The following is a 13,728-nucleotide window of genomic DNA, read 5'->3' on the forward strand; positions in this document are numbered from 1 at the left end:
TTTTTTTATAAAAATGTTTTATTTTGTAACCTGAAATTCAAAAACCAAAATATTAATAAAATTAACTCAAATTAAACTACAGAGTTCAAGAAGAATTCATTTATTTATATTCGTTTTTTTTGTTAATTACTGGATAACATAAAATATGCCGTTTTTAAAGTAAAAAGTAAGATCAATTGTGCTGAATGTGGTCTAGGTTTCTCTTATCAAATAACGTTTGCAAAATAGCCAATAACATCAATCCATCTTGTAAAGCTGCTTTTTCCTGTGCAGGGTCACGTGGTTGCAGGCGTCTATCCAGTCTACTGTTGTCTACCCAGATAGTCTGCCAGTTCATTCAGAAAATAATATTTCAGAATTAAAGAGCTTTTTCCACCTCTGCCCCTCATTTTTGAGTTTTGGGTCACTGAAAAAGCTAAAGCTAAAGGATCTCATGTTCTGTAGTTTAAAGTCATTCTTTGTCTTTGTCAGCTGTTCAGTCTGATGTTGACCACCAGCTTCAGGCGCTTAAAAGTTCACCCGTTGGTGTGTGGTTGAGGCATCATGAGACGCTAAAAAATGCAGTCAGAGATTTACACATATGCAGTATTATTTGTTTTTTTACATGAGATTAGGTGGGTTGTAGGGGTTTTAAGAATTGTACATGAATATGTAGCTCAAGTTACTTTTATGGTGTATCAAATATTTGGAGTATCATCAAATATATTTTTTAAGTGCTAATTTGACATTTCTGGTTTCTAAAAGGGACAAAAAATATCCATAGCTCTTGCTAAAAACTATATCACACTGTCTCTAGGTACAATTTGTGCATTGTTCACGTATGTAATTTCGGTCTTTCTTCATACATGCGTGATTCATAAGTTTTTCTTGCCTTTGTCATCTGTCGATGTTCACAGATGTCCGTGGAGGGTCTCGGCCAACGGGTCTTTATGTGATTCAGGTTTTGAGCTGTTCACAGTTTTTGGCCAGTTGACAGTTGCGCAATTTATGCTAATTTTATGTAGTTTATCTGCAATTATTAGAGAAATCTTACGCAACTGTATTTGAATTTTGCGAGATGCATACACAAATTTGTGGCTTTCCACTCCTGCTCCACGAGTGTCTAACAGACTTTTCACACATATACCACCGACGATTCTTTCCCTACCCCTATGGCTTCTCTCTACCTCTACATTTATCCCTTTCCTGTTCGGAAGACACTCCCACTTGATGACGCCACCATTAGTCACAAGTTAGCTACGTTAGTGCTCTGAAATACTTAACATCGGTTTTATAACTTTCTTGCTAAAATAAAGTAATTTCTTACATTCAAATGTAAACCTCTGTGCTTTAGAGCGCACCACATGAAGAAATGCACTTCTTCTCCGCGGCATTTGCTTTACCCCTAAAAATGACTATTTCGGACAACTCTACCCCTTTAAATGCCCCTACAATTGGAGGGGTAGGGAGGAGACGTAGGGGTAGGGGTCTGCAACCTGCGGCTCTGGAGCCACATGTGACTCTTTTAGTCTTCCATTGTGGCTCTTTGGTTGAAATAAAATGTTTTAAAATTTTAAAATTAACTGTAAAGGAAAAAGTAAGTAAAGTTAAAAAAGTAAATACATTTAAACTTTATTCAATTCATACACAAACAGTTGAAGGATGGTATAAATCAATCGCTGAGGATCCTAACAACGGTAGCCGTAATTCTCCATCAATCCATCGATCCTTTGTGGTTTATTAATGTCAAACTGACACATTAGGACTTAATTTTGAGCTTCATTTATCACAGAAAATCAATTTATAGTCAGTTTTGAACAAATTCACGGATATAAAGTGTTCCTCATGGTTTTAAAATATGGTAGGGGTCCCTTAATTCGCTCTGATTTAGTTTTTGTTGATCATAGTTATGTTGATGACTTTACACTCCTTTCTGACATGATCCCATGGTGTAGGATGTATTTTGAAAGGTCATGCAAAGCTCTATCACAAGTTATAAACTATTTCATTTCATTTATGCAAAAACACAGTAGTTTATTTAAATCTATAATTTCAGTGGCAAAAACATAAATATAAATCAGTACCTTATTTTTCTAAAGGGTGAGTGAACACTTTGTGGCTCCTGCTGGGTTTTGGTTGGTGAGAAATTGACCGGAATGGTTCTTTAAGTGTTGAAGGTTGCAGACCCCAGTGGTAGGGGAAGAATTCAGATTCGGCCTAAACTGTTGGATAGGTAGATAATAGATGAGCACATTCTGTATACTTGATGCAGCTTAAATGAAGGTAGGAAATGAATAAAATCAGCTTAAATAGAGTAAGGTGGTCAACCAACCAGAGGAGCAGAAACGGCCAGTTCATTGGTTTGAGTGAAACTATGAACTCTTGCCTACAGGCAAATATTTAGGCTAAACTCTAACTTAATTTGATGTACAAGTTAAATTAAGATTTTTCTCAATTTGTTTAACCCAAATTCAGTGGGTTTGTTTTTCCCCTGGTGATATTTAGTTTACACAACCTCTGGACTGTTCTGTCTTCACATATGTTCAGTGCATAGATTATAGTCTCTGCTGTTTCTGCTTTCCTCCGCAGGACGAGTGGGACCACAGCAGCAATGGCAGTACCGGCTCTAGGCCCAGTTCAGGGTCCAGACACGGGTCAGGCTCCCGTTCTGGTAGCAGGGGCCGGAATAACCAGTTCAAAGCTCCTGCCAAGGTACAGAAAGATGTCTGTGAGGATTCATTTGCAGTTTACTTCTGTTCACCTGAACAGGAAAAGAAAATCCACACTAACTCAAAGTGTAAATTTGTCATCTTTGTTTTTGTCTAGAACGGGAACAAAGATGGCTCCTTTGACATCCTGGGAACAGACATTTGGGCCGCCAACACAATGGATTCACGCGGGTATGCATCTCAGTGTGTCACACCTCTAATGTGTCTGCTAGTTTTGGATTCCATACATAGTTTCCGGTGAGTCATGTTGCAAACGTAGATGCTGTCTCACAGCTTTTGCTAGTCAGTCCCACGCTTTAAAGCTTAGTGTTTACACTTTTCAAGATAATCTTTCAAACCAAACTTTATTTTCTTATCTTTATATCAGTTTTCAAGCTAAAAACCTGATAGTTCTGATATTTAACCTGCTTGACTGAGAATGTTGGTCACAAAATGATTCAAAAAGTTTTATCAAAAACTATATTTATGAACAAATTAATCTTTAATGTAAAAAAAACAAGTTTAAATTAAAAGGAGCTAGACACTGCTATTGTAAAGGGTTGATAGGTTGCTATAGAAACATCTACTCACCAGCTTCAGAGTACCAGCCACGTTGGCACAGCTGAATACGCACTGAAGTGCTTCAGCCAGCACAGTGGGATTATGTAAGCAGCTCTGTCCTCTCCAGACACTGATGATTTTAATCTAATCGTTTCTACACTCCTAATTAAGCTGTGCGGATCAAAATGGAGTAGGTCATTCATTCAACTTTTTAATTAAGGGACAATCTCAGATGATATACCTGAATATTTAAATGCTACACTACTCAGAAAACAATCCTGGCACAACCACTGAGACAGTCCAGTGTAATACAGGCGAGTGTGTGGTATATTCATACCTACTTGTTTAGTTCCATTAAAATGGACCAGAGTTTAATCGCTAAATTGGACCAAATCGGGTCTGAGCCAAAAGAGAGGAAGAGATGGTCTGCCTCCTAAAGAGCTCTGGTGCGGTTTTGCTTGATGTGAATATAAACGAGGCCCAACTCTATACGTCATCAGGTTTTTTAGGATCAACAACTTAATGTAGCTGGGAAGTAGAGGAATGAAAAGGTCATGCTACAAGCCATGACCTATGGTGCAACCTGGAACAAGGAGGAGATTCGGGCAGATGCAAATCAAAGAAATCTTTCAAGACTTTTAATACATCGTAACACAAAGTACTGCACGCCAACAAATGAATACATAAAAAAAGACTTCCACTCACACATCCCACTCCTTTAACCTATAACTATAACAACAACTCAAGGTCATAAAGCTACTGGAGAAAACATACTAACGCTGTGGTATCATTCCTGTTCAACAAACGAATGAAAGAGTTGGTTTCAAACTCCTAAACAAGGAGTAGTTAGAGGGGGAAAAAACTTTTCCAAACTGGAACAAAAGTACAAGATGCACAAAAGAAGATTGGATGGTCTAGTGAAGGAAAAACACCAAGGATTTTACAATCTTTGTCAAATCGTCTGAACGAGGCCTGTCGTTTGAATCATAGACATGGTAGAGACCAACAGCCCTTACAGATGAGTCTACATCATTTCACTTTGTCACAATAACGCAAGTAGAACATGTTGAAACGGACTGTAAAACAGATGATCTTGAAATTCTTAAAGTCTCATTCCAACTATATATTTCTTTCTATTGTAAAACCATTCAATTCAATTCAATTTTATTTATATAGCCCAATATCATAAAGGAAATTTGCCTCATTGGGCTTCATGCTGGTAGTAAATCATTCCCAGTGGTCATTATATCTGCTTCTACTTATAAATACAATGCAGATCTACAATACAATTATCATGCAAACTAAACCAGCCAAAATTAAATGCTTAACCAAAGAAGACTGTTTAAATTTTATACCGGCTTTGCTGTACATATCTTTAATTCAGAACATTATATATTGATTGTTCTGCAATGATTTTACCATTTATCTCCATGTTTTTGATGAGGTTGTAGCTTCTCTAATCATTATGTTATCTCCATGTTTTAGAGGTGCAGGTTGGGACGTGCAGCCAGAGAAGTTGGACTTCAGCCATTTCCACAGGAAACACCTGAGAGGCACGCCGAAGCACCTGCCACACATCGACAGAGAGGGGTGAGACACGACTCGATCCACTTTATCTGGACAGGATCCTGTCCAAAGTGTGGTTTTGATCCTTCTGTCCTGGCTCGTTTGTGGAGCAGCAGTTAAATTGAAAATGATTTGTAGTTGAAGTTGTTCTCATTTATCAACAGGATGAATAAAAACAAGTTTGTGGAAGATGATGGCATCGACATGAACGACATCGAGAGGTTCCTACCCCATCTGCGCTCGGTAAGTTTTAGATTTTATTTTTTTTTTTTGCGGAAGATCCTGATATTTCGGTGTTTAGCAAGTTTGGTTAAGAACTACACTGATTTGACTGAATATTTTACTAGCTGTTGGAGAGTGACCTCTAGTGGTGTAACAGAGGTAATGTTCCCTGAAGCCACATCTGTTTCAAGATTATACTGATTTATCACTACATATTAGAAACAACATGTCTATTATACATATTGTAACATCTATTTATCAAATAGCTAATTTAGGTTTAAGGTGCATAAGAACTTTGTCTTCATGTAGAGGTTGAATAGATCTAGAATGTTTAGTGATTCCCTTCTAAGCTTCATTTTCTTTAATATGCTGTATTAGTCTTTGTTGATAAATGAATAGATAAAATATTAGCAGATGCATAAAAAATCAGAGGCAAGAGAAAGTCGCTAAAGTGCAAGTCGCATGCAAGTTTCAGCATTTAAGATTGAAGTAAGTCTTGAATTGATTCAAGCACGTCAAGTCACACAAATGGGTTACATTTTTTTATAACAACAACTCAAGGTCACACAACATGCGGCAACAAACATCACAAAGTAAAACAAACATTTAGTAAAAACACAACTTTATTATTATTTTTTTTTAATCCAAAGTAAGTAATAAAAGTCCTGAACTAAACTGAGGTTAAAAGTCAGTTAAAGTCTGTTAGAGCCGCTCTAATTGTAGAGGAAGAACTTTCTTTATTTTAGGCGCAGCAGCTAAATATACTTTGTAACCGCTGGATTCAAGAAGCTGCTACGAAAACCTCAGTTCTTACTCTAGAGAAGACGAGAGTTCTGATAAATAAATGAGGGTCAAACCATTAGGAGCTTAGAAAACATGAATGGGGGCAGAGGTAAAGCAGTCAACCTCCAATCACAGGTTTCATTCCCACTCACATTGCTCCCAGCGGCCTGATTAGCGTCTTCACGGCAGTGAATGCTGCCTCCTTAAACCAGAGTTTGATTGTTTGTAAAGAGCTTTGGGCCTCACAAGAAGGTGGGAACGCACTACATTTACCATCTAAAAGTTTGAACTACAAAACACATAAATATTAATTAATTCTATTTTATATTGAAATAAAAAAAAAACTCTGAAATGTTGATACATAGATTTAAATTGTCCGAATGTCTCAGGCCATTTCTGGTGTTTTGACATGGTTACATGAATGTGTCACTTAAGATCTCATCTTGGTAGATAAATATCCTTTGTTATATCTATTTATAATCACATGTTGCTCATTCTTTTTTAGCTAAGGCAAAGATTAGTTTTCTAACGGCTGGATTAGTAAGCTAAACAACATATTTACGTAGCACACATATTTTTGGAAGTTGATTTGGCCCGGTTAAAGTCCTGGCTGGGGGACCTGAAACAGAATCACCAACTGAGGACCTTTCTGTGTGGAATTTGCATGTTCTCCCTGTACATGCGTTAAAGAGGGGTGTGTGATTGTGGCCCCACGACAGACTGGTGACCTGTCTAGGATGCAGCCCACCATCGCCCACAAGTGGCCGGGTTAGGCTCCAGCAGCCCAGTGACCCAAAAAGAGACAAAACAGGTTTAGAAAAAAAATAAACTTCACATTTATTAAATACTTCACGTTAACCAAAAAAGTCTGGGTTGAAGAATAAAAATAAACAAATAAATAAAATAAGGTCTACCACATTCTCATTCTTTGCAGGTTTTTAGCTAAAGATGAAGCTAAAAATATTTTTTTAGCAATAATATTATATTTTTCTGTGAGTTTTATGCTGACTGTGGCTTATTTATTTTTATTTTTTTATTTTTAGTTTTTTATTCTCAATGGAATATCCTGGTTGAATAAAGTTTAATGATTATAACAATTGAATATTTTGCTATTTTAAATTACCAAATTAAACTCTAATGTCAATTGCAATTTTTAATACATTTGTAATTCTTAAATATATGACTAAATACCCAATAATAAATTAATAGAAGGTCAGACCCATTTAAATCCTTAGTCTCACGTCAAAAATACAAAGTCACATTCAAGTCAAGTCTCTCACCAGTAACCAGTTAGTCAAAAGTTAAGGACTCAAGATTCATTCCAGTCAAGTCTTGAGACTTGAGTCCTCTGTTGATAATAAAGGCAGCAGAACCTTTGTGAATTACACAACTAATACATTATTTCCATATATAGTGCTTATTCTGTCCCATTCTATACCTGTTAAGTCATTACAGGATGCAGGTATTGTTGTATTTCCTGGGTGAGTTGTGATTTACTGGAGTGGGTTCGTTGTACGTGAATCCCGTCACAGTCCTCTCTTAACGCCTTCCATTCAGAGCCAAAATGTCCTCCCTTCAGCGTCTGAGCTCCAGTGTCCTCCTCTTTCCTTCCCTTCGTGGCCTTTGAACTGAAGAAATCTACTTCTATTCACGTTCTGGCTCAGACGGGTGTACCTGAGTCACTCAGATGGCTGACTTATTGTATAGGCATGGACCAAGGCTGCAGTTTCCTTTCATTCATGTAGGGCCAACAGTAGGAAAGGGTCAACCGAGTTTGTCTGCAGTGCTTTGGATCGGAAATCTGCTGACAATGGGACACAGTGAGTCGGAGACATTAACGCGGGAACGTGGTTTTCCTTTCTCTACTGTGTTAGTTTTTGTCTAAAGCCTGGAAAATCCCAGGCGCTAATGCTACACAGATTCCTCCTTCACAATATAAAATTTAAACTATTTTAATACTTGAAGTTTGTAACTACTCAAGTTTCTTTGTGAAAACAGTATCTGCACTGTGGAGTTCAGTTGGACTGAAAATGTTCAATTGCTGACCAATGAAAGTCTCGTCTGAATCTGTTATGTCCTGATCCACCGGCTCAGCTCCTGACTGAACTATTCATCTGCTTTGCAGTTTCTGCTGTTCTCAAAGTCTGTAGTGACATTTTTGTGCCGTTGAGGCTTGTTTTTTTCCACCATTATTCTAACATAATAAAATATACTTTGAGCAACTCACCAACACTACTGGATTGTTTCCAATGCTCCAGCCCTGACTGACGGCTCCCTCTGCTGGAGAAAGAGCTCATTGTTGAAGTTACTTTGTAAAATCCCAGTGAGATGTAATTTCCAACAGTGGCCTAAATATGCTTTAGATCATTTTAATGTAAATGTAATGAATTTAAATGAATTTACATCCTTCATTCTTTTTTTTTTTTTTTTTGCATTTCACACATTGTTGAATAAACCACATTTTATTAAGTTATTGACATACATAGAGATTTTTTATTAAAATATTTTCCATCTTATTCATAAAAACAAGGTTTACACCCAAATTTATTTTGAAAATATCTCCCTTCTTGTCCTCTTCTTTTTCGTGTAATATTAAGCTGTCATGTCTGTACTGCACAGCAGTGGTCTCCAACCTTTTTCATCCCGCGGACCCTTTTGAATTAGACACAAATTTTACAAAACGGTCCGAACGGGGCAGAAGGTGGCATTTTTAAACTTCCAGTTTCAAAAATTTTATTTTCAAAATAAAATGCTACATTTTTTTTAAACTCTTATAGTATTAGTAGAGATTTTTAATGCAGATGACAAAGATTAAATGAAACAAAGTTGATGATTTGAAAAGATCCTTTATTTTTTATTTTTTTTTTCCATTTTGACACTCAATCCAGGCTTTAATTATCTTTAATGGCAAAAGGATTGATTATATTTTGTCTTTACGTAAAAATCCTCACTCATTGGGTATTTTTTTTCAACACAAAGGAACATTTTCTGTGCTAAAGTTTCTGAATGGATGCCTACCTAATTCAGCCTTGCTGTAGGAAAAGTCTCAATTGTCCATTTTACAAGTTTCCATAAATCAGCAACTTAATTTGATTGAACCTTCATTCTCTGCAAATGTTTGCAGCTGGTTTGAACTTTGTGATGAAGATTCTCCCTTTAACGTCAAAGTGGAGGCTACCAACCAAACGCTAGCTTCAGCTACGTCCGACTTTTATCAGAAAATAACCTAAGTGGTAATCATTTTGATTGGCGCATGTATTTCTTTTTGTCTGTCTGCCAGCCAGTACCAGGTGACACATGTACGGGTCCGCGGCCCGGGGTTGGAGATCACTGCTGTACAGCGTTCCCTTGTTTATCACAGGAGTTATGTTCTAAAAAAACCCCTACAATAGGTGAAATCACCTAAGTAGGATTATAGATGTTTTAAGGCTATAAAACCCCTCACTACCCACTTTCTAAACTTTTCTCAGAGGGACTTGAACACTTTTGCATTTTTCTCTTTCGTCTAAGATCTTAAAGTTCAATCCTTCTTTGAAAAATAAGTCCAGTATTATCGAGTAAAAATAAAGACCTTATCGGAATCCAAAATATATGTAGGTATAGAAAAGCTAAACAACACAACACAAAGGAGATTGATTGATTGACAAGGCCAACAGCCAATCAGGGCGCAGAACACAATGTGCTGTTAAAAAAAACAAAAAAAAACTACATGCAATAGTATTGATTAAAAAAATCCACAAAACAACTGTGAAAGGTGAACTGTGACATAGAAAGGGTCTATTATATAATAAAAAATGTGTGACTGAAATATTTACTAAAACTCCATTATTACCCAGTCACAATCAATCACCTCAAACAACAACATTCTTTGATTTTAACTTTGTGATGAATTTAAATACATGTTTCTTATTAGTTCTTTGGACTTCAGAATGACCTTCATACTTGGGCATTAATTATGTAAATTTAGGCTATAGCTGTAAACAATGTTTTTCCATCAGTGCACATTTTTTGAGTTGTATCTGAAAGGTTCTTAGAATATCTTGGAGTCCATTTTTCTTTTTGTCACAGCTCACATAGTTCATTTTGAATGGCGAATGTTTTCTAAAATAAGTCTCTTAAATGACTCTAAATTGCCCCTATGGTTCATTCTTGTCCAAAGAATTTACCACTTATCTGACATGTCACAATCTTAATTGTCCCAGTGTTCCATAATTTTGGGGGAAGTGATACGCTAATCGCTGGGGTCATCAGACTGATAGCATCAGCTTGTTCCTCTGTTTGGGCATTTAAATGGGCGTTCTCACATTTACCCCACCTGAAATGACGCCAGTCAATATTCGGTTTTAAAGGACACATTTTTTTTTTAAAAAAGGAAACAAATTTCTACAAAAACGGACAAAGCATATAAGTATCGCAGCTATTTGAGGAGCATTTTTAAGAGGTAAATTAGAGTTCACATATTAGTCCGATAAGGGTCTGTATTTCCTTGGGACAGGTTGGGCTGTCGTGATCTCCCAGACAATTCAAGGCTCAGAAGGAGAAAGTGGCTGGTCACTGAGGACACTTCCCGTCTCTGGTTTGTGAACAAAGCCCTGTAGCGGGGAACAAAGCTGAGAAACTGCAGACTGGTTGACCCCGCTGCCTGGAAGTGTACGTGCCGCAAAGCAGGACTTTAGTTAGGAATACAGACTAAAGGGCGGGCGGGAGTTTTTTGGGGCAGTCTGTCTGTCAGCTTTTAGTTCTATCAGTGCTCACACTAGTTACTGACAAATATAAATATTTACTACTATCTTCTGAGTTTCCTCTCTGTCTCCTTCATGTCTTCTGTATCATCCATGACTTCCTCTGATTTCTTCCTTTTCGCCGTTTCCCATTCCTCTGACCGTCGTCATCAGGGTTCCTTCTCCTTCCCTTCTTCTTCCGTTCTTCACTCCTCCCCTCCATCCTTCAAATGCTGGCGGGCAGCAGAACAATGTCCAGGAGGTCACGGTGACCGGCAGCCCCCTCCGTTGGGTCACTTCCTGCTATTGTCCCGGTGTTTGCAGTTTATTGGCTCCTACACATTATTAACCTCTTGCTTTCATTCTTAATCACCACTGGATGCTGTTCTGGTGCCGGACCTCGCCGAGTCAGAAACAGCTGAGACATGAGGACATGCATGACAACAGAAGAAGCTCGGGAATGCAATACTTCCACCTGGGGGCTTAAAAATAGTCATTTTTTGTTCATTTTTACAATTTTGTGGTAGAAAATGTTGTAATAGATGACATTGAAAAATAAGAAAAGCAGGAGGCTTAATTTTAGCCAATTTTTTAAATCACATTTTGGGATTAAATATTACAAATATGCTTTTCTCTAAATGAAAAAAAATGTATTGAGGCTTTTAGCTTTCCACAACAGAACTCCTTGTATAACAATGAAGGCTAAAATCCTTTTTCTTCATTGTTAGCCAAAATAATTTGACCCCTCTGTCTGGACGTGTACGTGCTGCACTGCAAGACTCCATGAGTGAGGACAGCATTTCAGCTGAACGGTTAAACTCTGAATTCAATTCACGTTTCTGTTTAATTACATCTTTATCTAACTGGTACTGACATATTTATGTGATTAGGTTTGTTTGTTTTTTGTGGTAAATTAAGTTTCTAAAAATGTGAATAAGAAAGAGATTTACGTTTTAAGATTTTTGGAATAAAAAAAGCAATCTGCTTGCCAGGGCAAAGCTTCTGTAAATTCCTGCATTGTTTAAGGTATTGGCTATAAATGTCGTCAATTTACCTGATGAATAATAACTGTGCAAATTTGGTAATCCTAATTTCAAAGCAATTTTTAGAATTCACTTTGGGTTTTTTCCACTTTAAAGTTTGAACCACAACCGACATTTAATTATATGTATATTCTTCTTATTGCAGATTTCCTTTTATTTTTAGTTAGACTCGTTGATAAATTCTCTAAATTGTTCTGAATCGATCTAAGCTTAATAAATCAATAATCGATCCATATACGTAATCATTGATCTAACGCATAGTAATAAAATCTACTAGCTTGATGCTAACGTATAACGAGATTTCCTATAGGTTGTGAAGGGCTGTAAGCTACAGAGAAAATGTGTAAACGGATGCATGACGGGAAGGGGGGCCGGGGTTCCTCCATGCCAACAGTTCTAATATAATAAAGAGGTGAATTTCTGCAGAAACTGTCCAAGAAAACAACAAGTTTTTTTTTAATTTGAGGCTAAAACAGAATAATTATAGTTAAAAGACCACTGAGAATAAGTTAAAAACGGATCAAAAGATGATTGGAGTGGGGTTTTAACACTGCAACAAATACATTCTGAACATGATAATATTAAATAACAAATGTATTCACTCTGTTTCTCTAAGAATTGATTAGCAGCCGCGTTGTTGTTGTGGATATTTTAGAATTTCCCTTAATGTTCCTCACTACTAGAAAGAAGGATTTAAACTCTGCAGTCGTGTTGGAGGTAAATCTTTGAGACAAAGCTATAAAGTCTTGACATATTTGTCTCTGTTAATAAACAGTCTGAAGCCAGAGTCACTACATGGGTGTGCAGGTTCATCAAAGAACCTGAAATATGACAGATGAAAACATTGTGGGATCAAAGTGCCAAGAAGAAGAAAGAAAGAAAGAAAGAAAAAAAAAAGCAGCTAATGTTTCATAAAACAGTAGTTGTAAGAGTTTTCACAAAACAAGCTCAGTAGTTTGTATCCCTGAGAAAGATAAAGTCAGTGATTACTCTCTTTTTCTCCTAAAGCTTTGATGGGCTCTGACACAAACTGACAAGCAGTTGACTGGAGCATTAGCAAACGTCTGTCGCCCTTATTTAGTCAGTTTGTAATCCACCGTCAGCACTGTCAGACCCCATCAACGCCTTGTTTGACACATCTGTCAGTGAGAAAGATCACTTTGATTGACTGTTCAGTGAAGCGAAAGAGCGCTTCACGAGGAAGGTGTCAGCGACAAGAAGCAAACAACTTCTTTTCTCAAATGTCATGTTGCTTTGTCCAAAACAAATATATATATATTTTTTTTACAAAAATGTGGTCATGTGGAGTTAGAAAAAACAAAAAAGTATACCAGACTGTTACAGATTCAAAATTCCTACACCACAGCAATGCCAAAACACTTACTACTGGCTCCCTGCAGGGGTTTACAAAGGTAAAAATGTCATAAACGGTGTTTATAAAATGGAACTTAGCATCACTGATAAAAATAGTCAATTCTATTTTATTTACAATTCAAAAACATAATTTATTATTCAAATCTCTATTTAAAGTTAGTTTTGAAAAATATTTTTTGCATCACTAGTTATTAAACTAAACAAAGTTGTGTAGTTCAAACATCATTAATAGAATTATAAGTTCTTTCATAATAAACTAAACCCAATGTTTTGCTGTTAAAAGATACAAGAAACACATTGAAGTGAAACTGAGTTACAGATTTAATAAATCAGTTTGGATTCTCCAAATTTTGATTCATTCAACATGACTCAAAAGTTTTTATTTTTTTTAACTCAGCCCCTATTACACATTTCTCTGATATGTTGTAGTTAATTGTGCTTTCAGTTTTGTGTGTTCTGATTCTCTGGTTTGAACTGAAAGTGGGGACTAATTATTGTAAATTTTGAGAACATGTACAGAACTGATCACAGAACACTAATGAGCGCCAACATTGCATAAGTCTGAATTTCCTCCCTAACTACTAAAAACTATAAAATGATAATACCTTGAAGGGTTCATAAAAAATACATTTGAAATCATTTTTTTCACATGGAAATAGTTCCAACGCAGTGCATTGTGGGCGGCCGTGGTGCAGTGGTAGGGTGGTCGACTCCTGATCAGAAGTGAGCGGGTTCGATTCCCGCCTTGCCCACCCATGTGTCGAAGTGTCC

At 36.8% G+C, this 13,728-nt stretch overlaps 1 protein-coding gene across 2 annotated transcripts in view; it reads left to right on the forward strand.

The window, feature by feature from the left end:
- The window catches only part of ctif (CBP80/20-dependent translation initiation factor), a 59,474-nt gene that overhangs the window by 11,724 nt on the left and 34,022 nt on the right, over positions 1-13,728 (forward strand). For both annotated transcript variants that reach the window (XM_024299235.2, XM_024299236.2), the window contains exons 4-7: positions 2,569-2,691; positions 2,806-2,879; positions 4,734-4,838; positions 4,979-5,057. In XM_024299235.2, coding sequence (XP_024155003.1) covers positions 2,569-2,691; positions 2,806-2,879; positions 4,734-4,838; positions 4,979-5,057 — 381 coding nt within the window. The remainder of the gene's footprint in view (positions 1-2,568; positions 2,692-2,805; positions 2,880-4,733; positions 4,839-4,978; positions 5,058-13,728) is intronic.

The sequence above is a fragment of the Oryzias melastigma genome, linkage group LG12 (assembly GCF_002922805.2).
Source record: "Oryzias melastigma strain HK-1 linkage group LG12, ASM292280v2, whole genome shotgun sequence".
Taxonomy (NCBI): Eukaryota; Metazoa; Chordata; class Actinopteri; order Beloniformes; family Adrianichthyidae; genus Oryzias; species Oryzias melastigma.